General features: G+C 41.6%; 1 protein-coding gene across 1 annotated transcript in view; it reads right to left on the bottom strand.

Moving 5' to 3' along the window:
• Positions 1–2,409: 2,409 nt before the first annotated feature.
• The window catches only part of TMEM123 (transmembrane protein 123), a 91,576-nt gene continuing 72,609 nt past the window's right edge, over positions 2,410–21,376 (bottom strand). Inside the window, exons 13-15 of the mRNA XM_081538045.1 lie at positions 8,809–9,117; positions 7,560–7,713; positions 2,410–4,956 (exon numbers count right to left, since the gene is read on the bottom strand). Coding sequence (XP_081394171.1) covers positions 4,932–4,956; positions 7,560–7,713; positions 8,809–9,117 — 488 coding nt within the window. The 3' untranslated portion in view covers positions 2,410–4,931. The remainder of the gene's footprint in view (positions 4,957–7,559; positions 7,714–8,808; positions 9,118–21,376) is intronic.

Raw genomic sequence — 21,376 nt, 5'->3', positions numbered from 1 at the left:
GAGTCTGGCTAATGGCTTGCCAATTTTGTTTATCTTCTCGAAAAACCAGCTTTTAGTTTTGTTGATTTTTGCTATGGTCTCTTTTGTTTCTTTTGCATTTATTTCTGCCCTAATTTTTAAGATTTCTTTCCTTCTACTGACCCTGGGGTTTTTCATTTCTTCCTTCTCTAGTTGCTTTAGGTGTAGAGTTAGTTGATTTATTTGATTTTTTTCTTGTTTCTTGAGGTACGCCTGTATTGCTATGAACCTTCCCCTTAGTATTGCTTTTACAGTGTCCCATAGGTTTTCGGTTGTTGTGTTTTCAGATGTTGAAATTTTTAAATGCTTTTTCTGTCGTTGAGATTTTTTTTTCATTCATTCTATTAATGTGATCTATCACAGAATTATTTGCATATGTTAAACCATCCTTACATCCTAGAAATAAAAGTCCCAGTTGATCATGGTGAATGATCATTTTTTTGTGTTGCTGAATTCAGATTGCCAGTATTCTATGAAGAATTTTTGCAACTATATTCATCAGGGATATTGGCCTATGGTTTTTTTCAGGTAGTGGCCTTTTCTGACTTTGGTGTTACAGTAATGCAAGCCTCATAAAATGAACTTGGGAGTGTTCCTTCCTCTTTTTTTTCCTCTTTTTTTTTTTTTTGTAAGAGCTTTGAGAATGATTTAGTTCTTCTTTCAGTGTTTTGTAAAATACTCCAGTGAAGCTGTTTGGTCCTGGCCTTTTTAGTGCTGGGAAATTTTTGACTACCCATTCAGGCTCCTTATTAATAAATGGTCTGTGCAAATTTCCTATTTCTTCTGAGTCAGTTTGGCAGGTTATGTTTCTATTTTTCCCATTTCAGCAGTGGGCCAGGGTATGCCTCAGCTTTCAGGGGTGAGAGTAGACCAGGCTCCAGGGCTGCCAAATCTCTTTGGGGACCCAAATCAGGCAGACCTGCACTGCACTGAGTTCCCAGGTTAGACTGTGTCACCAACTTGATTCTGCAGATGAGCAAATCTGCTGGGACTGCAACACTTGCATGTTGCTGGCCGGACTTCATCTGCCATGCTCTGAGTGCTGGTTATCGCAAGCCTTCTCCTTTTTGCTGTCGGATTCCCAGTGGTTAAGCCTCCCAGATTTCCTTGCAGTTCCCCTGGGGTGACACGAGTGGGTGCCCCAAAGAAGTGACCCGCAGTGCTGGGGGAACTGGATGTGCACTCTGGGCTCTCTCTCCCACCTGGGGTGACTCCAAGCTCAGGGGAGACCTTGGTATGGCGCGGTGCTGGCCTGGTGAGGGGCAGTGAGTCACCATGTAGCCCCTCCTCTGTGCCTTTGAAATGTGGTCTTTGTTGGTGTCTGTGGTGCGAGGGGATGCTTCAGCTTCACTCCTGTGTTCCAGGCTTCTCTTGGTGCACAACAGTTGTTAGCTGTGCTTCTTGTGAGTGGGGTGTGGGGAAGTTAGGAACAATCTATGTTGCCATCTTGGTGATGACACTCAGCATTTTTTTTGTATGTATAAGATACTTAAATTTTTAAAAACATAATTAGCTGAACCTTAAAAAGTCATTTTTTTCCTCAACAGATGTGATGTTTATTGTATCTACACTCATACAATTGTTAACCTAAATAAGACACATATTCAAGCCTGATGTTGCTGCAGGCATAACTCTGCCCAGAGTGAAGCCAAAGTAATGATGCGGAAGGAGGAAGAATTATGTACAAATATTACTGTAGGAGTACTTTTTATTATATAAAGAATTTTCTGCAGACTCCACCTTTTCCCCTTGGTTATTCTGTAACAATATATATTTAAGTCTTCCTTGCATGTATGGTAAGTCGCTCAGTTGTGTCTGACTCTGCAACTCTATGGACTGTAGCCCGCCAGGCTCCTCTGTCCATGTGATTCTCTAGGTAAGGTACTAGAGCGGGCTGCCATGCCCTCCTCTAGGGGATCTTTCCGCCCAGGGGTGGGACCCCTATCTCTTAAGTCTCCTGCATTGGAAGGTGGTTCTTTACCACTAGCGCCACCTGGGAAGCCAAGTCATCCTTTCAATATAGTTAAATTATATCCAGTTGTAAAGAAAAAGTGTTGAAAAACCACATGTTAATACATTTGCAGCTGATTTATATTATCAGGAATGGTAATTTTAAAATTTCTACAACGGATATACTTGTTTTAAAGATTCTACCTAGAAGAATAAATAAGTGGCTTTAAGTGAAAATCTGAGCAGTGCCTCTCAGACTCTGGTGTTCAGAATCACCTGACAGGATTGCTAAGACTGCTGGGCTCCACCCTGGAGATCTGGGACAGGATCCACTGTAACACGCTTACAGGCAACCACACAACAATCTGCCTTTTCACTGTGGGCATTTTCTGTTAGTTTCTCCTGAGTTTGATAAAAATGAAGCAAAACCACACACTACTCTTGGATAAAGAACAAAATTTTATTCTAAAAATAGATCTCAGTAACAAAGAAATACCAAAAGTTGGTCATTATAAAAGAAAAAATGTAACAGAAATTTGCTTTATATTTTTTTCCTGAAAAATACAAAATTATCACTCTAGTTTTGCCTGCTCTCATTAACTGTATTTGAATTATTCATTTTATGGACTATCCAAGGAAATTTAAAATTGTAGGTTGAATTCTACCTAATATTTAAACATACATTTGAATTGCTTTTATCTTCAAGTAAATACATTCTTAAAGAATGCAAATGAAACTGAACAGTTGCTGAAGTAAACATAATGAGGAAGATAAATTTATGCTCAGGAAATGTGCTCCAAAGTGAAATACTGGTTTATATAGCTGTTTCCCTTATTTTTTGCATATAACCAAAAAAATACCCCAAACCCCAAAACCTGATTGAAGTACTGATATTTGAAAGTAACAAATTATACAACTTATATACAGAAAAAGACACAACTAAATTATTTCAAACCCAAGCACAGGAAATTTTAAAGGCAAAAAATGACATTCAGTACTTAAAAAGTGGTTTTATATATTTTCAAAGTGCTAAGAAACAAGTATTCAAGAAAATTTCAGGCCTGTCTACAAAGTTCTGACTGACTTGAAGCACTGAAATATCAAGAATTCAGAAGACAAGTTAAGGTTAAAAAGGCTTCTTTACTATAAAATGTGTCTTCAGTATATTTTGCAAAGAAATGAAGCAGTGGTTAAAAGACCAGTTATGGATAAGTTAGTAACATAAAACTTATCTATCAGCCCACATCTCTTTTCAAACTAATGCATTAGCAAACTCATGTTTCATAATACTCCTTCCACACTGCATGTGTAACATCCATCCATCCTGTCACATCCATATTTTGTATAATTCTTATTATTCATCATGTCAGTTGGCCATAATACACAGTGAGTAGAAATGATCCTTTCATATCAGAATTCTTGATTCTCTGCACAAAAGTTACATTTAATTCCTCTTAAATGTACATACACATTTATTAGGACTTCTTAGCTCATTTCTGGGCTGTCAGAAATTGGTGTGATTTACTTTGACCATCTAAGATAGAAGAAACAATATGTTAGTACATAGTATGACTAAGTATCTCTTTTGTTAAAACCTGACCCTGAGTTTTGAGTGCTGGAATATAAACTGTAAAGCTGAAAACACTCCAAAATATGTTGGCTAATACTGCTGTCTTTACAATATTATGCTTTTTCTCTCCATTAACATAATACATCTGAAAGTGCCTCCTCCTCAGCAGGGGAGAAGAATAGTCTAGAGAAGACCCAAATATGGAAGCAGGAAGGTCCTGTCTTAAAAACTCCTGCTTTAAAACTGTGTAAGAATTTATTCCAAAACACGTTGTTGTTTTAGTGTAAAAATGCTATTTCCCCACATCTCTGAGTGACACTGACGGAGGGCACCTACAGGTCTAGTAGCCCGAGGGGGTCCCACAGCCCCCGGCTTGACAAACCAGCATTTACCTCTCATTTGGACCAAAGAGCGCTAACTGTTGCTGGGGAAACCATCTAAATGTGTGTTGTGGTTTTTTTTTTAAAGCTAGGTCTGTTTACATTATGTTAACCATTTCTAAACATTGAAAGCAGTTCTATATCTGTTCAAAATATTCACTAAATACAGAATTAACAACTGAACATGAAATAAAGCAATTTCCAGTGGTGACAGTGTTCTCACAGTAGCAAATAATCTAATTATTTAATACTAACAACTAAGTCTTTAAAACATTATTATGTTAAACACTGCAATTACAGAGGGAAAAAAAGGCAGTTACATCAACTGCTATTGAAAGCGCAAAAGAAAAATACAAGCTCTCCAATGGTTCTCTAACAAAGCTAAGCCCAGATACTGTTTCTAGTTTTCATTTTTTTTTTGGTGGGGGAGGGCATGTATTTTGTTCTAAACAAAATAACAAACTTTAAATATATAAAATATTGATGCTTTCTGAAGAGACAATAAACTAAAATTATGCTTAAGACGTGGCTTATTCATATAATTTCTGCTATGTGGCAATGGTAATTAGGATATATCCAGCTGTTAATAGCACTGAGATTCTTTGTGTGACTAACAAAGACATCAAAATCCTTAGTGCTAAGACAAGCTCCTTCTTTGTATAAGCAGATGGCACTATGCCCCTCAGTGATGATGCCTTCCAGTTACTGGCCCAGGTGACCAGTGCCACAGAAAAGGAAGCCTGGACTTGTCTGTCTTACTATGTATATTCTAAAACTGAATACAATCCCATGGCACTAACTATATGCTCCATATGTTCATTAAAAACCCCCAAACCAAACCCTTTTTCCTTTAATAATCATGAGGAATCTTTACATATTTATATAATACACTGTATATTATATGCATGGCCTGTTTATTCTATTTTCAAGAAGAGAATACTGTATTAAAGTAATAAATCAAAATTAGTTGATAGGGCTGTATCACTCTTCTTTCCATTGGTTCTTGGAGTCCCTTAAATGATGGCATCATGTTCATCACTGTAATAAATCAAAAGTTAAAATTACTTTATGTTTTATATTTGTGTCAAAATACTTATAGTTCATATTTTTAAGTAATGAATAATTTCAAGCTTCAGAATCAAAACTGTCATTACTTTGTGTTTTCTTATGCAAAAGTACCTGGTATACTGTAGTGGTTAAGGATTCAAGCAGTGTATTCAGGTTGCAAAATGGATCTACACTCAAATCTCTGCTCTACACTGGCTATGTGACTTTTCATCAACTGGCTATTATAACCCTCTTTAATAAAGAAAATAAGGGGAACACAAGTACACCCATGGTGGATTCATGTCAATGTATGGCAAAACAAACACAATATTGTAAAGTTAAAAAAAAAGAAAAAAAAAGAAAATAACAAGAACAATCATTTCATGAGCATCTACTATGTGCCAAGTATAAGGAGTTATGCTAGACTTTACACCCATGTCTCATTCAGCCACCACAGTAGCCCTAAGCAGAGGGAGGGCACTGAAAAAAAAAATGTGTGTGTGTATATGTATGTATAATGTTACGTATTTAACCAATCAATTCCATTTTGCAGAAGATCAGAAGCTAAGCAAGCATGTAAGCATGTGGACTCTCATCTTGACTACTATACACTGTGCTACATCATTTACATAAATGTAGGTAGGCACCCTGCTAGTCAACAGTAGAACCAGACTCAAATTTAAGTCTGTCTGCCCCAACCCCATCTCTTACCACATCACTCCATTGTCTATCCATGCAACTCTAAGAAACACAGCAGCTAACACTTTAATCAGTGCTATTATCCAATAAATGGAAAGTAGAAATGCTCATAATTACTAGATACTGGTCTCAGTTTCCTTAATGGGAAAATAGTAAGTCTTTATTTATGGAATGTCATTATTTATAACTTCAAAGGAACAACTGGCTGTAAAATACACTTTAAAAAAAAGTGTAGCACTAAGAAAAACATGGCCAATTAAACTGCAGCACAACGCTTTCTCATCCCAGAGACTGTGAGATACGTCCACTTCGGAGGTGCTAAAATGTGGAAAAACACAAAGACAAAAATGTGCTCTGAGACTCAACTAAATAAGGTGTTTTTACCAGCTACTGGTTGTGATATGAATAAGACTTCTTCTAGAGTCATACTGCCTCATACACTGCCCAGTTCCCTTTCCGCTATGGGGACTCTGGGCCTGACGTCCTCCACAGGGCATGCAGCAGCATGTGGTCATGCACGTGTGACAAGGAAGCTGGCCCGTAAAGCTAAAACTACAAACTTCGGAGCTAAGGCACTTTAAAACGAAAACAGCACACTTAAATTTAATTCCTTCATAGTTTTACAGTCTCAAGAATATCAATAAATATTGATATTATAAAAAAGGAGATGTATTAAATTTAATCAAAATGTGCCTTCTGTTTAACTGGTGAAATTTACCCAAAAAACCCCAGATGATAAATATTTCTAGGAACAGAGTGGTTTTAAAAAATATTTCAAATGTTAAAGCATTTTTAGAATTAACTTGATTTAGTTAGTTTCCTTTTTTTTTTCTTCTTTTACAGGCTGAGTTACAAGAGGAAAGAATGAATGTTTCTGAATGTGCTTTAATCTGACAAAACACCACCTTGATAATTCTTTTAAAGTAAGTTTGATATGATGGCTACTATACATGGAAGGTAAGTTCCAATTTAAATATTTTTTAAAGTCTGGTTTTCTCAGTTCAATGAAAAATCTGAGACTTATTTTGATATTATATTTTCCTCCTAGAAATTCAAAATGTACATCAACATATCAAAGACTTACAGAATTTTACTGTGCTCAATCAGTACTTCCCAAATGTTTCTGACACGGAAACTCTATGGGACACATATGTATTGACATATGACAACTTAAATTTTGGAAAATGCCATCTGTTCTATGGTATTTATTTTATATATACATTAACAATCAAAATAATAAATTCACTCTTGTACATATAAGACTCAAAAGAAAAACCAAAAGGACTTTGTTGGAGTAACAAAAATTGGGAGATGATACCTCTAAAAACCATCAGATCTATAGAATGACATGGTTTGTTGTTGAGGACTTGTCGATAAAGCTCACCTGAAAAGATGGTTTTACTACAGATTAACTGATAATATATATTATACTAACAACACATTATCAGGGAAAATGAGGCTGTCAGAATTTCTTTATTTTGTCACAGAAAGCAAACATGTTTTTATCGGGGATGCTATTTTAGTGCGTCTTGTATTTGTCCGCAGCACTGGGTCAGTAGCCTCAGGACCTGATGCGGTATTTCCTGTGATGAGAGGTGTGAGCGTGTGAAAAGGGCTGAGTAAACCTGGGTCTCCGGTTAGAAAAAGAAAAAGGATGGCACACTAACAAAATACAATCAGGTTTACAGGTATATACATCCATTTTCATTTGCAAATAATTATAATCACGAGCTTGTACCCAATTTGCTTTAGGCATAAAGGATTAATAGGAATATAACTCATAAATCTATGAATTATTAATGCCTAAGATGAACATTGGCTCTACTCTTAAATTTTGTCATGATATTTAAATGAAGAACTAATAATAATAAAAGTCCTGGCCAATCAAAACTTACATGGTTCTATACCGAATGCCTCGTCTTGAATAATACACTTTGCATCCAATGTAAAGAAAAGATAAAACTCCCAGTGTTAATACAATACCACCAACAAAGCTGCCAGTATCAAATTTTGATCCTTTATTTTCCTTAGAAATAATAGTTGCTGTGACTAGAAGAAAACAAAACAAAAAATAGGTTTTAGTGCTTTTAAAATACATTGTAATAAGCTAAACCATTCTGAATTTCTGTATAAGCATTCTGACTTGGGGACGAGAAGGACATGAAGCTGCTCTCTAGTTGAGTTTGTGTCTAGTGACTGCCTGGTTTTAGTTTTCTTCAGCTGACCCAATACATCCCTTATTACAGAAACCCCCACTAATGCGAGATTGGACTTGGATGGTCTACCAAAACCATCCAAGGCAGCAAGATTTGGGGAATTCTTTTATGAATTCTCTTTAAGAGTTCATGCCCTATACAAAACATGTCTGGGTAACAGTTGTAATCCTGAAACTGGATCCAATTTGAGTAAATGTTTCTAACTGAAATTTCTCCTTTTGAACAAATTGTGAATTTTAACTATTTTAATTTTGTGAAGTCAATACATAAATTGTAGTAATAAAGAAGAGAAACTATTCAGAATAAAAGTATATAAAAACACAAAAAAGAAACCATAAAGTCTGATATTTGTTTTGATAAATGTAATCAGCAGCTTTTAAAGAGAAGTTCAACTTTGGATAACTTAAAAGAGAATTTTAAGGTTTTTGAATTCCAGGTTTTACAGGTATTATATTTTAAACAAACGAAAAAAAAGAGTGCTGAGACTAATAATATATATGTGACTATATCTAATACCATTAAAAAATATCTTTATGGCACAAGTGGATTAAAACCGAAGTTCACCATGATTTAGGTTTAGAAATCATGGAGACTGACCCTACCTAATTCTCTTCTAGAGTGAGGTACAAAAAATTAAAGGTATGACAAGTTTTCAAATCATGCAAAATAAAATTCCGTTAGGATAATTTAGTTATTTACAGATGGATCTTATACAGTCATTATTTGGCATAATTAAGTTGGAAGCTAATTTCTTAAAGGAACAAGATAGTTAGTACATCAACTCTTTTCCAGATCTCTACAACTAATTATATAGGAAATGAGAAATAATTGCCTAAATTTCTACATTTTGCAGAATGGAATGATATAAATGTGGCATTTTAACAACTATTTTTCAGCATAGGAAAAAATAGGTCCATTTTATACATACCTGTTACTGATGAAGAAACAGATGTCATCGAACTATTGTGGGCTGTGGTCACTGTGGATATTGATACCTGGGATGTATTTTGTGAAACCTTTGTTGTCCTTAATGTGGTGGAAGTCGTATTTGTTGAGACCACTGGTGTTATCATTTTAGATGTTGCAGTGGGTTTCGAGGTGGTGGCTGTCCCATTATGTGAGGCTGAGGAATCTCTAGTTTCTGATGATTTTCCCTTGGGTTTCAAGGTGGTGGTGGCTGATGGTTGCACATTGGGGTTGGAAGATTCATTTCTATGGCTGTGATGCTCCTGTGCGTCTATGAGAAGATGAAGAAAAGCAAGAGCTGTGACTCGGATAATCAAGCTCCCACTTCACTGCCTTTCATGGCCACATACAAAGGAAAAGGCCTAACAAACACGGCAGCACGAAAGGGACTTGGTCTGTGAATACTCCGCAGTACAGAGCAATAAGCCATAACACGTCTCAAAACAGGAACAGATTCACAAGGACCAAGCCTGCTTTCACACACAGCTAGGAATCTTTGTGACCACATGGTGGGGCGGGGTGGGGGGAAGGAGACCCCACCAGAAGACGGAGCTCTTTCAGTACAGGGACAGTGTCTTAACCACCTCCGTCTGAATATTCCATACTCCGTGTCACAAATATTAGTTGAAAAGATTATTACACCAATGCATACAAAAAGGGTTTTTAAAGTTTAAAGTTTCTCTGCCACATTCTTCCAAAAAGCTTTGAGGACAAACAGTAGCTGCATGCTTCTAACGGCCTGAAGTGGACATGAGCGTAAGCGGGACATTCTTTATAAGAGTAAAACCAACTTCCCATGACACATTAGGAAGTGAAATAACACTGCAGAACATGGTTGGTTGGAAATCTCATAGGGGTGATAATAATTTTCCGTCGTTGGAAACATATTTCTAAAAATATTTTGGAAAGCTTAAAATATGCAAAAGCCAATTTTATAAGGGGAAACCATTGATGTTAATCTAAAATAAACAACTGGAAATAAGTTAGCACTATTACCAAAAAAAAAAATACTAAATATCTATGTATAAAATGCCCTATGGCCAAAAGCAAACATTTCTGTCTTAATATTTTTTCATACTCTATCTTCATTGTGACACCATAACCTAACTGATACTTACAACTAAAGATACTTTAGTTATTTATAATTTACTAAATAAATGTATGTTAGTTGCTCGGTCGCATCCAACTCTTTGTGCCTCCATGGACTGTAGCCCGCCAGGCTCCTCTGTCCATGGAATTCTCCAGGCAAGAATACTGGAGTGGTAACCATGCCCTTCTCCAGGGGATCTTCCCATCCTAGGGATTGAACCTGGGTCTCCCGCATTGCAGGCAGATTCTTTACTGTCTGAGCTACGAGGAAAGCATAATAAATTCTATCTTACTATATACTATCCAGGGAATCAAAAATCTCTCCTTGCCCTATTGTTGTTGTTCAGCTCCTCTGACCTCCACTGTCTCCCTGAGTTTGCCAAACTCATGTCCACTGAGTTGGTGATACTATCCAACCATCTCATCATCTGCCGCCCCCTTCTCCTCTGCCCTCAATCTTTCCCAGCATCAGGGTCTTTCCCAATAAGTCAGCTCTCTGCATCAGGTGGCCAAAGTATTGGAGCTTCAGCATCAGTCCTTCCAATGAATATTCAAGGTTGACTGCCTTTAGGACTGACTGGTTGCAATTTATTTCTTTATTTGTGTCTGCAGATTTAGTAGTTTGCTATGTTGCCTGCATTTTCTCATTTCACTCTCTCTGGCCAAGAACCAGAGTGGAAAGAACTCACCCCTGGCCTGCCTTCTCCAGTGACAGCAGCATCAGGCCTGCACGGTCCCTGTCACACCCAAAAGCGATGACTTCAGGTACTATCACCCCATCTTTCACAGTTATTCTGGATTTTTTATTCAAAGAATTCAAATATTTATTTTCAGCTTTACAGGCTGGTTTTGATAGTGCTTCTTATCTGGCTATCAGCTTTTACTATTTAAATTCCTATCACCTTTTCTGAACTCTGGGTCTTTATTGTGTGATCTCTTCCACTGAGTATTATCTGATTTTTAAAAAAGACAAAAGGAATCAGTACTTCTATATTATGTTGTTGTTGTTCAGAAGCCCAGTCATGTCTGACTCTTTGTGACCTCATGGACTGAAGCACGCCAGGCCCCCCTGTCCCTCACCACCTCCTGAAATTTGCCCAAGTTCATGTCCATTGCACTGGTGATACTACAAAAACTTCTGTATTATATAGACTAATAAATTATAATTATTCAAGTAGATGATAGAAATGCTATGAACTTGAACTGCTGCTGCTGCTATGTCGCTTCAGTCATGTCTGACTCTGTGAGACCCCATAGACGGCAGCCCACCAGGCTCCTCCATCCCTGGGATTCTCCAGGCAAGAACACTGGAGTGGGTTGCCATTTCCCTCTCCAATGCCTGAAAGTGAAAAGTGAAAGTGAAGTCGCTCAGTCGTGTCCGACTCTTCGAGATCCCATGGACTGCAGCCTACCACGCCCCTCCTTCCATGGGATTTTCCAGGCAAGAGTACTGGAATGGGTCGCCATTACCTTCTCTATGAACTTGAACTAATCTTTTATTAATCAATTAAAATGCTCTATAAATATAAGTAATATACTTTTAGCATTGAAATAATCACCTATTATTTTAATCTACTGAATGAATTCTATTATAGTGAAATTAAATACAGCTGAGAACCATCGTTTATATCATATCTTTAGAACAGAATGGTCTCTGCAGAGTGGAACAATGAACACAATGCTGCTTTTGGATTACACACACACACACACACACACACACACAGCCTACTCTCTTCTCCCAGCCATAATAAGATATTCTTCACAGACACTGTACAAAGTCACATGGGCAAAAACAGGGAGCTATCAGGTTAGTTCTTTGTTAAAAAAATCCAAATGTGTTAAAGAAATGACTAAGCACCTAAACTTTTCTACAAATTTTGCCTGACCAAACAGGCAAATAAGTTTTATGTTAAGGTGTGTTCTGTGATGTTTAAATGTGTTAAGTGCAATGCAAGGATGCTCTCTTCAAGCTCAGAGCTCACGTTCAGTGAGTCAACCCCCGTGTCTATAATATAAGTGAATGGTCATTTGTGCTTCTCTACAAATGAGACCATCCCACCTGGATGTGTGGGTGTCTTCCCTCTCCCAAAAGTGTTTAGCTGTTCAGCGACTGCCAGGTCCTCCATGGCGAGGTACAGCCATCAGCTGCAGAGATGTCGGCAGAACAGACCACCCACGCAGGGCTTGGAAAGAGTGAGGCTCTGCTGCGTTAGCCCTTCCGTCTCCCCTGCCTCTGAGGAGCAGAAGTTGTAAAGATGTGGAGGGTGGGTGACATGAGTGAAGGGGGTCAAAGGTACCAATTTCTAGTTATACAATAACTCAACCATGGGGATGTAGTGTAAAACACACGGTGACTATAGTTAATATCACACTGTATAGTTGAAAGTTTTTAAAAGAATAGATCTGGAAAGTTCTCATCATAAGAAAAAAAATTGTAACTAAATATGATGACAGATGTTATATAAATTCTTATATATTATGATAGATGTTAATTATTGTGATCATTGTGCAATACAGACAAATATCAAATCATTATGTTGTATACCAGAAACTAGTATGTTATATGTCATCTATGTATCTCATGCCAAAAAAGTACAAAAACATCAAGTTAAAACAAGACAAAAGAAGGTGTACAGGCCCAAGGAGGGTATGCTATTGGAAAGTGTGACGTGTGTCCACCCCCGCCTCTGCCCATGGAGGAAAAGAGGGGAACATGAGCCCTCACCCTCAAGCCAAGCTGGAAAGGGTCCAACGGAGTCCCCTGAAGAGCAGGCCCAGGGACAAACACTGAGATCGACTCAGGTCTGAAGAGTGACTCTAAGGGCGAGAGGCAGCGCGGGTGAGCTGTCTCTGCCTGTCAGCAGGGCTTAGAGAGGCTGCTCTGGGAGTCGGTTCCTGTTTCCAGCGACCACAAAGATGCTTGTTTCCCATGGACCTAATCAGGCCCCATGAACACTGCCAGCACGGGGCTGCATTAAAAGATAGCTTCGCAGATTTCTGCACAGAGGGGTGGAGAGACCCAGCAGAGAGGTGGGACATTCCACAGCGGAGGCCAAGGGAGTGGCATCACCGACTCGATGGACGCGAGTCTGGGTAGACTCCGGGAGCTGGCGATGGACAGGGAGGCCCTGTGTGCTGCGGTCCATGGGGTCGCAGAGAGTCGGACACGACTGAGCGACTGAACTGAACTGGACTGGACTGGATTGGAGAGAGTGGAGCACGAGGGCCAGCAGGGGGAGGCCCCAGGCATCCAGAGACTGGCGGGGGAGAAGCTCCCCAAGAACCGCATCTGCCAGCCAGGGGCACCTCCACTGAGTGAAAACATCCCAGCGGGCTTCTCCCCAAGTCCTCAGGCCTGCTTCCGGGAGGGTCAGACCAGCAGAGGTGAGGGGGAGGAATCCCGCTCATCACAGTGCTATTCCCAGAGCCCTCCAGGCCTGCTTCCCTGAGGCTCAGACCAGCAGAGGCGAGGGGGAGGAATCCTGCTCATCACAGTGCTATTCCCCGAGCCCTCAGGCCCACTTCCGGGAGGGTCAGACCAGCAGAGGTGAGGGGAGGGGGTGGAGCAAGGATGGGGGCCAGCGGGCTGCGGAGGAGGAATCCCACTCATCACAGCATTATTCCTTTCGGTTTCATTCTGAACAAGACAGACATCCTACTAACACAACTCAGTCAACAAGCTGAGCACGCGTACCATCAGTAACACCTCAGCTAACGCAGGTGGAGCTGCGGGACAGGGGCTGGGGGGCACACAGTGTCAACACTTCTTTAGTGTTATGTGTTGAACTGTGTCCCCCTAAAATTCATATGGTGAAGCCCTAATTCCCAGTACCTGAGAATGTTGCCTTATTTGGAGATAGGATCTTCACAGAGGATTATAATCAAGTTAAAATGAGGTTACTGGGATGAGCCTTAAGTACCTGGTATCCTTGTAAAGTGGGAAATTTGGAAACAGACAAACATACAGGAGGAACATCATGTGAAGATGAAGGCAGAGATCAGGGTGGTGGTTCCAAGAGGCCAAGGGGAGCCAAAGAGTGCCAGCAAAACCCCAGAAACGAGGCAGCAGGTATGAACAACCCTTTGTCATCAGCCCTCAGGAGGGTGTCATCTGACAGTCTGTCAACAATCTGACAATCCATCTCTGCTGTGTACGCCACCCAGTTAGTGGTCCTTTGCTGTGGGAGCCCTGGCAAACGCATGTGCTCAGGATCACGGTCCTCCCACTTCTAACCAGATGTGTCTCTGGGCAGCGGCACCAGCTGGTGGCTGTGCTGAGCTGGTTCCTTTCACAGATCTTTGAAACTCAGATCTTTGAGACAAATTCAGTCAGTCAGTACTTGTCAAATCACTCTCAAAACTTGCTTAAGTAAAACCTAAGATCATCTACAGACTTCAGTCAGAGCTATAAACATTTCTTGACCTTAACTCTTGGTTTCAGCTAACAATCACAGGAAGAGGAAGAGAAGGGCTGTAGTGAGAGTGCCACGTACCGTCCGTGCCAGCAGCTGCCGTGCTCAGAGGGAGAGGAACAACACAGACAAGGTGCCCATGGAGACAAGGGATGCTCTGCCACTGCTGCAGAGATGCTCAGAACAGACCTACTTCCATGATTATCACCACTGCCGCCAGAATCACAGCACGTGAAGAGGATGCTATTGAAGATACTCTCAGTTCACTGATACAAACATCCAAAAAAGACAAAAGTGATACTCCAAGCCTTTTTCTAATAACACCAGCCAGCCACCTTCTATTGCAGCAAGACCAAGGACACTATGAAGCAGCCTGTCTTTTTAGCACCAAGTAAAAGTACTCATCCTCTTCAGAGTCTGGATTTATTCCAACTACCTTTGTATACCCCTTCACGGATCATTGCCTTGTTGTGGCGAGGAAGCTTGCGTAACTCAATGATGCTACGAGCCATGCTGTGCAGGGCCACCCAAGACAGATGGGTCATAGCAGAGAATTCTGACAAAACGTGATCCACTGGAGGAGGGAATAGCAAACCACCCAGTATACTTGCCATGAGAACTTCATGAACTGTATAAAAGGCCAAAAAGATATGACACCCAAGATGAGTCCCCCTGGGCCTGAAGGTGTCCAATACGCTACTGGGGAGGAGCGGAGGAAAATTACCAATAGCCCCAGAATGAATGAAGCAGCTGGGCTAAAGTGGTAAGACACTAAGCTGTTGATGTGTCTGGTGACGAAAGTAAAATCCAATGCTGCAAAGGACAGTATTGCACAGGAACCTAGAATAGAATGTTAGGTCCATGAATCAAGGAAAATTGAAGTGGTCAAGCAGGAGATGCTAAGAGTGAACACCGACATCCTAGGAATCAGTGAACTAAAATGGGATGGGAATGGGTGAATTTAACTCAGATGATTATTATATCTACTACTGTGGGCAAGAATCCCTTAGAAGAAACGGAGTAGCCCTCATAGTCAACAAAAGAGTCTGAAATACAGTACTTGGGTGCAACCTTAAAAATGACAGAATGATCTTGGCTCATTTCCAAGGCAAGTCATTCAGCATCATAGTAATCCAAGTCTATGCCCCTACCACTGATGGCTGAAGAGGCTGAAGTAGGTTAGTTCTATGAAGACCTAAGAGACCTCCTAGAACTAACACCTAAAAAAGATGTTCTATTCATCATCAGGGATTGGAATGCAAAAGTAGGAAGTCAAGATAAATCTGGAGTCACAGGCAAGCTTGGCCTTGCAGAACAAAATGAAGCAGGGCAAAGGCTAACTGAATTCTGCCAAGAGAATGCATTAGTCATAGCAAATACTCTTTTTCAACAACACAAGAGACAACTTTACACATGGACATCACCAAGTGGTCAATACCAAAATCAAATCGATTACATTCGTTGTAGCTGAAGATGGAGAAGCTGTATACAGTCAGCAAAAACAAGACCTGGAGCTGGCTGTGGCTCAGATCATCAGTTTCTTATAGCAAAATTCAGGCTTATACTAAAGAAAACTGGGAAAAACACTAGGCTAGCCAGGTATGACTTATATCAAATCCTGTATGAATTTGCAGTGGAGGTAATGAACAGATTTAAGGGACTAGACCTAGTTAACAGTGTGCCAGAAGAACTATGGACAGAGGTCTGTAATATGGTACAGGAGGCAGTGAACAAAACCATCCCAAAGAAAAAGGAAAGCAAGAAGGCCAAGTGGTTATCTGAGGAGGCTTTATGAATAGCCAAAGAATGAAGAGAAGCGAAAAGCAAGGGAGAGAGGGAAAGGTACACCCAATTAAATGCAGTTTCAAAAAATAGCTGGAAGAGACAAGAAGGCCTTCTTCAATGAACAGTGTTTAATAACAGAAGAAAACAACAAAAGGGAAAAGACTAGAGATCTCTTCCGGAAAATTGGAAACATCAAGGGAGCTTTCTGCCAAAAGATGGGCACAATAAAAGATTAAAAATGACAGAGACCTAGTAGATGCTAAAGAGATCAAGAAGAGATGGAAAGAATACACAGAAGAACTGTATAAAAAAGATCTAAATGAATCAGATTACTATGATGGTGTGGTTATTCACCCAGAGCCAGACATTCTGGAGTGCAAAGTCAAGTGGGCCTTAAGAAGCACTGCTTTAGTTAATAAAGCTAGTGGATGAGATGAAATTTTAGCAGAACTATTCACATCCCTAAAGGAGGATGCCATCAAGGTTCTGCATTTATTATGTCAGCAAATCTGGAAGACCCAGCGGTGGCCACAGGACTGGGTACTCGCCCAGAGGGCTCTTATTGGTGGGCCTGAGGGGCAGATTTCTAGTTAAACGCACATCAGGAGTGGACCCCAGTCCTCTCCGGAGACCTGGGGTGGGTCCTGCCTTTGTGTCCCCTCCGCCACTCCCCAGAGCACCTGGGGTGCGTCCTGGAGTCGGCCTGGATGTGTGCCTGGTGCCCTGTGATTTTATGTGGCTGCTCCCCAGGGGACACCCCTGGAGCGCCTGGCTCTGGAGGCCAGGGACACTTGTGTTCCTAGATCCCGTGGGACTGTAACAAACGCAAAGGTAGTTCCTGGCTGACTGCCACCCCCAGAGAACCGCACAGACAGCAGATGGAAACTCATCTGTCTTTCTGAGAGGCAGGAGCCCTGGCCTGGGGCAGGCTTCAGGTTGGCACACTTCTAGAGGCCCACAAGGGGCTCCGAGGGGATGGAGGCTGGGGGACACCATCTTTCCCCTCTCTTTGCCTAACCCAAGGTTTTCAAGATCTTCTGCAAAGGAGGTTGCATACTTTTTCTGATACCGCAGTTTTTGTGATGCTGCCCACGGGACAGCTCCAGATCACCTGGCTCTAGCTGCCTGTGGGGCTTATGTCTGTGGTCCTGTAGGACTGCATATACTGGCATACTCTGAAAGCTGTTACCTGAGGGCTTGCCTTCCAACAGGGCTGACTTTAGGTGCTGACTGAGATCCTCTCCTATGCTGACATGTCTTGGCACACCCACAGCTATTAGCATCCATTAAAAGCAAAACAGACTACTTAACAATCAAAAAGGCTTGAGAGAGAACCATGAGTTAGGGCAGGATCGAACAAGGTTCATCTCCTACATGAATCCACTCGTTCAGGTCTGGGCCAGATGGCTGTTTTATCTAATACACAGAAACCATGACAGAGAGTCCAGGAAAAGGAAGAAAGAGGAGTATGTTCCAAAGTTAAGAACAAGATAAGACATTAGAAAAAGACTTCAATGAAACAAAGATAAGAAATTTACCTGACAAAAAGTTCAAAGTAACTGTCATAAAGATTCTTACCAAACCTGGGAGAAAAAAGGATGAGCACACTTCAATAAAGAGAAAATATAAGAAAGTATGAAGAAGCAGACACAGAGCTGACGAATAAAATAACTGATAGGAAAGAGGTTTAACAGCAGAACAGATAAACCAAGAGAAAGGGTCAGTGAGCTCAAGGACAGGGCCGTGGAACTCTCTCAATCAAGATTTCAAACCTGATTTTAACTCACTATTGACTGGGGGACTTTTGCAGAAACCAACGCCTGTGCCCAGTGGTCTTTATTCTGACCAGCCACAAATGAAGTCTGTCACTTCACTCACACTTTGTGGGTTATTACACTCAACAGTCACAACTGACACACCTGTAAAGTCTCCTAACTGTCATAAAATAGTGTCTCTAATCCACTCTTCTGTAGAAGCAATGGAGCATTCTCCAGCACCGTTTCATTTTCCCTTGCCGTATCAGAATCAGTTAGTAAGGTTTTTTTGTCTTTGTTGGTCTACTAGTCATATATGAATCACAACTGTACTCTGAAGAACTATCATCTTCTGAGACACTAGTATATATGTCACTCAGATAAACAGAGAAAGTATCTGCATAAAATTTACTGAAGGGGGGCGGTCCTAAGATGGTGGAGGAATAGGATGGGGAGACCACTTTATCCCCCACAAATTCATCAAAAGAACATTTGAACGCTGAGCAAACTTCACAAAACAACTTCTGAACGCTGGCAGAGGACATCAGGCACCCAGAAAAGCAGCCCATTGTCTTCAAAAGGAGGTAGGACAAAATATAAAAGATAAAAAGAGAGACAAAAGAGTTAGGGACAGAGACCCGTCCCGGGGAGGGAGTCGTAAAAGAGGAGAAGTTTCCAAACACCAGGAAACCCTCTCACTGGCAGGTCTGGGGGAAGTTTTCAAATCTTGGAGGGCAACATAACCGGGAGGGAAAACAAATAAATAAAACCCACAGATTACGTGCCTAAAGGCAACTCCCAGCAGAGAAGTACCCCAGACGCTTGCATCCACACCAGCAAGCGGGGGCTGAACGGAGAGGAGCGGGCGGCACTGCTTAGGGTAAGGACCGGGCCTGAATGCCCTGAGGGCAATCTGAGGGAGCTAACGTGAGACAGCAACCTAAACTGTGAGACAGCCAAAGAGAGAGAGAGAAAACCATCCCGCGAAAAGCCCAAACCTAAGGCACTGCTGGCCGCTCACAGAAAAAAAGACTGAGCAATACCAGAGGAGAGCTAGCAGGCTGCGGACCGCCCCATCCCCCGCCAGAAGCAGCCGGCAGGAGGGGCCAGCCAGAGCCGGAAAAGGGCAAACTCAGCCCCAGAGAGGGCTGCTGCTGCTGCTAAGTTGCTTCAGTCGTGCCCGACTCTGTGCGACCCCATAGACGGCAGCCCATCAGGCTCCACCGTCCCTGGGATACTCTAGGCAAGAACACTGGAGTGGGTTGCCATCCCCCACCAAACTGCAAACGGGCTTCCAGTTTCTAAGCAAAGACTGCCCGAGATCCCGGGGGGTTAACATCTGCCGGGAGGGTCGCAGCCAGAGACCAGCTCCCCAGAACTGACACAAGGCACACCAGAGCCAAGGGCGCCAGGAAACCGAGGCGGGGACCAAGGAGGTGATAAGTCGCACTGCCCCAACAGGGGAGAGTGCGCTCGCCAAACACCTGGCTGCCTGAGCTGCTTTGACCAGGGAACGGCACAAACCACGGGCCCAATCGAGTCTGCGCCTTTGTGGAGTACCCGGAAACCTGAACCTGAGTGGCTTAGACCTGGGAAGTGCATGCATCTCAGGGCCCACTCCCCGGCAGAGTAACCTGAAGCCTAAGCAGGAGAGACTGGGGAAGCACACACGTTGTGAGCTGGGGCAAACCCAGTGTGGCCGAGACACTGCGAGCTCTCCACACACATGCCAGTGATATTGGTCTGCAGTGTTCCTCCCTCCCCACAGCACAACCGAACAAGGGAACCTAAAGAGACCACCTCTGCCCCCTTGTGTCAGGGCGGAAATCAGACACTGAAGAGACCTGCAAACAGAAGCCAAGTAAACAGAGGGAACCGCTTTGGAAGTGACAGGTCAACAGATTAAAATCCCTGTAGTTAACACCGACCACATTGGAAGGGGCCTATAGATCTTGAGAAGTACAAGCAGGAACAAGGAACTATCTCAAACTGAACTGACCCCACACTGTCCGCAACAGCTCCAGAGAAATTCCTAGATATATTTATATTATTACCATTTTTTAAATTTTTTTCTTTTTTTTAAGTCCTCTATTACTCCTTTACATTTCATTTTTATAACCCACTATTACCTTGCAAAAAAAAAATACCCTATTTGTAAAGCAAACTTCATATATATTTCTTATACTTTTTGTGATTTTGTTTTTTTTTTAAATATTGTACTTTTTAAGAGTCTAACCTCTACTCTAGAATTTTAATCTTTGTTTTATAGTATTTGATATCAATTTTGTACATTTAAGAATCCAATCTTCAGTACCCATTTTTACTCAGGAGTGTGATTACTGGCTTGATTACTCTCTCCCCCTTTTGACTCTCCTTCTCCCCAGGTCACCTCTATCTCCCCCCTCCTCCTTCTCTTCTCAACCCAATTCTGTGAATCTCTGTGGGTAATCTGGGCTATTGAGAACACTTAGGGAACAGAGTACTGCCCAGATCTCTCTCCTCTTGATTCCCCCTTTTCTCCTCCTGCTCACCTCTATCTCCTTCCCCCCTCTTCTCTTCTCTATGTAACTCCATGAACCTCTCTGAGAGTTCCAGACTGTGGAGAGCACATAGGGAAGTGTTCACTGGCTAGATTGCTCTCTTCCTGTTTGATTCCCCCTATTCTCCTCCTGGTCACCTCTATCTCCCTCCTCCCTCTTCTCTTCTCCATGTAACTCAGTGAACCTCTCTGGGTGTCCCTCACTGTGGAGAATCTTTTCACCATTAACCTAGAAGTTTTATTATCAGTGCTGTATGGATGGAGAAGTCTTGAGGCTACTGCAAGAATAAGACTGAAAACCAGAGGCATGAGGCTTAAGCCCAAAACCTGAGAACCCCAGAGAACTCCTGACTCCAGGGAACATTAATTAACAAGAGATCATCCAAAAGCCTCCATACCTACACTGAAACCAAGCTCCACCCAAGAGCCAACAAGTTCCATAGCAAGACATACCACACAAATTCTCCAGCAATGCAGGAACATAGCCCTTAGCTTCAATATAAAGGCTGCCCAAAGTCACACCAAACCCATAGACATCTCAAAACTCACTACTGGACATTCCACTGCAGTCCAGAGAGAAGAAATCCAGCTCCACCCACCAGAACACCAACGCAAGCTGCCCCAACCAGGAAACCTTGACAAGCCACTGGTCCAACCCCACCCACAGCGAGGAACCTCCACAATAAAGAGGAACCACAAACTGCCAGAATACAGAAAGGCCACCCCAAACACAGCAATATAAACAAGATGAAATGGCAGAGAAATACTCAGCAGGTAAAGGAATATGATAAATGCCCACCAAACCAAACAAAAGAGGAGGAGATAGGGAATCTACCTGAAAAAGATTTAGAATAATGATATTAAAAATGATCCAAAATCTTGAAAACAAAATGGAGTTACAGATAAATAGCTTGGAGACAAGGATTGAGAAGATGCAAGAAATGTTTATCA

Source organism: Giraffa tippelskirchi, chromosome 11 (genome assembly GCF_054371585.1).
Source record: "Giraffa tippelskirchi isolate mGirTip1 chromosome 11, T2T-mGirTip1v1.2.pri, whole genome shotgun sequence".
NCBI lineage: Eukaryota > Metazoa > Chordata > Mammalia > Artiodactyla > Giraffidae > Giraffa > Giraffa tippelskirchi.
This window is presented reverse-complemented; position numbering and strand designations above follow the sequence as displayed.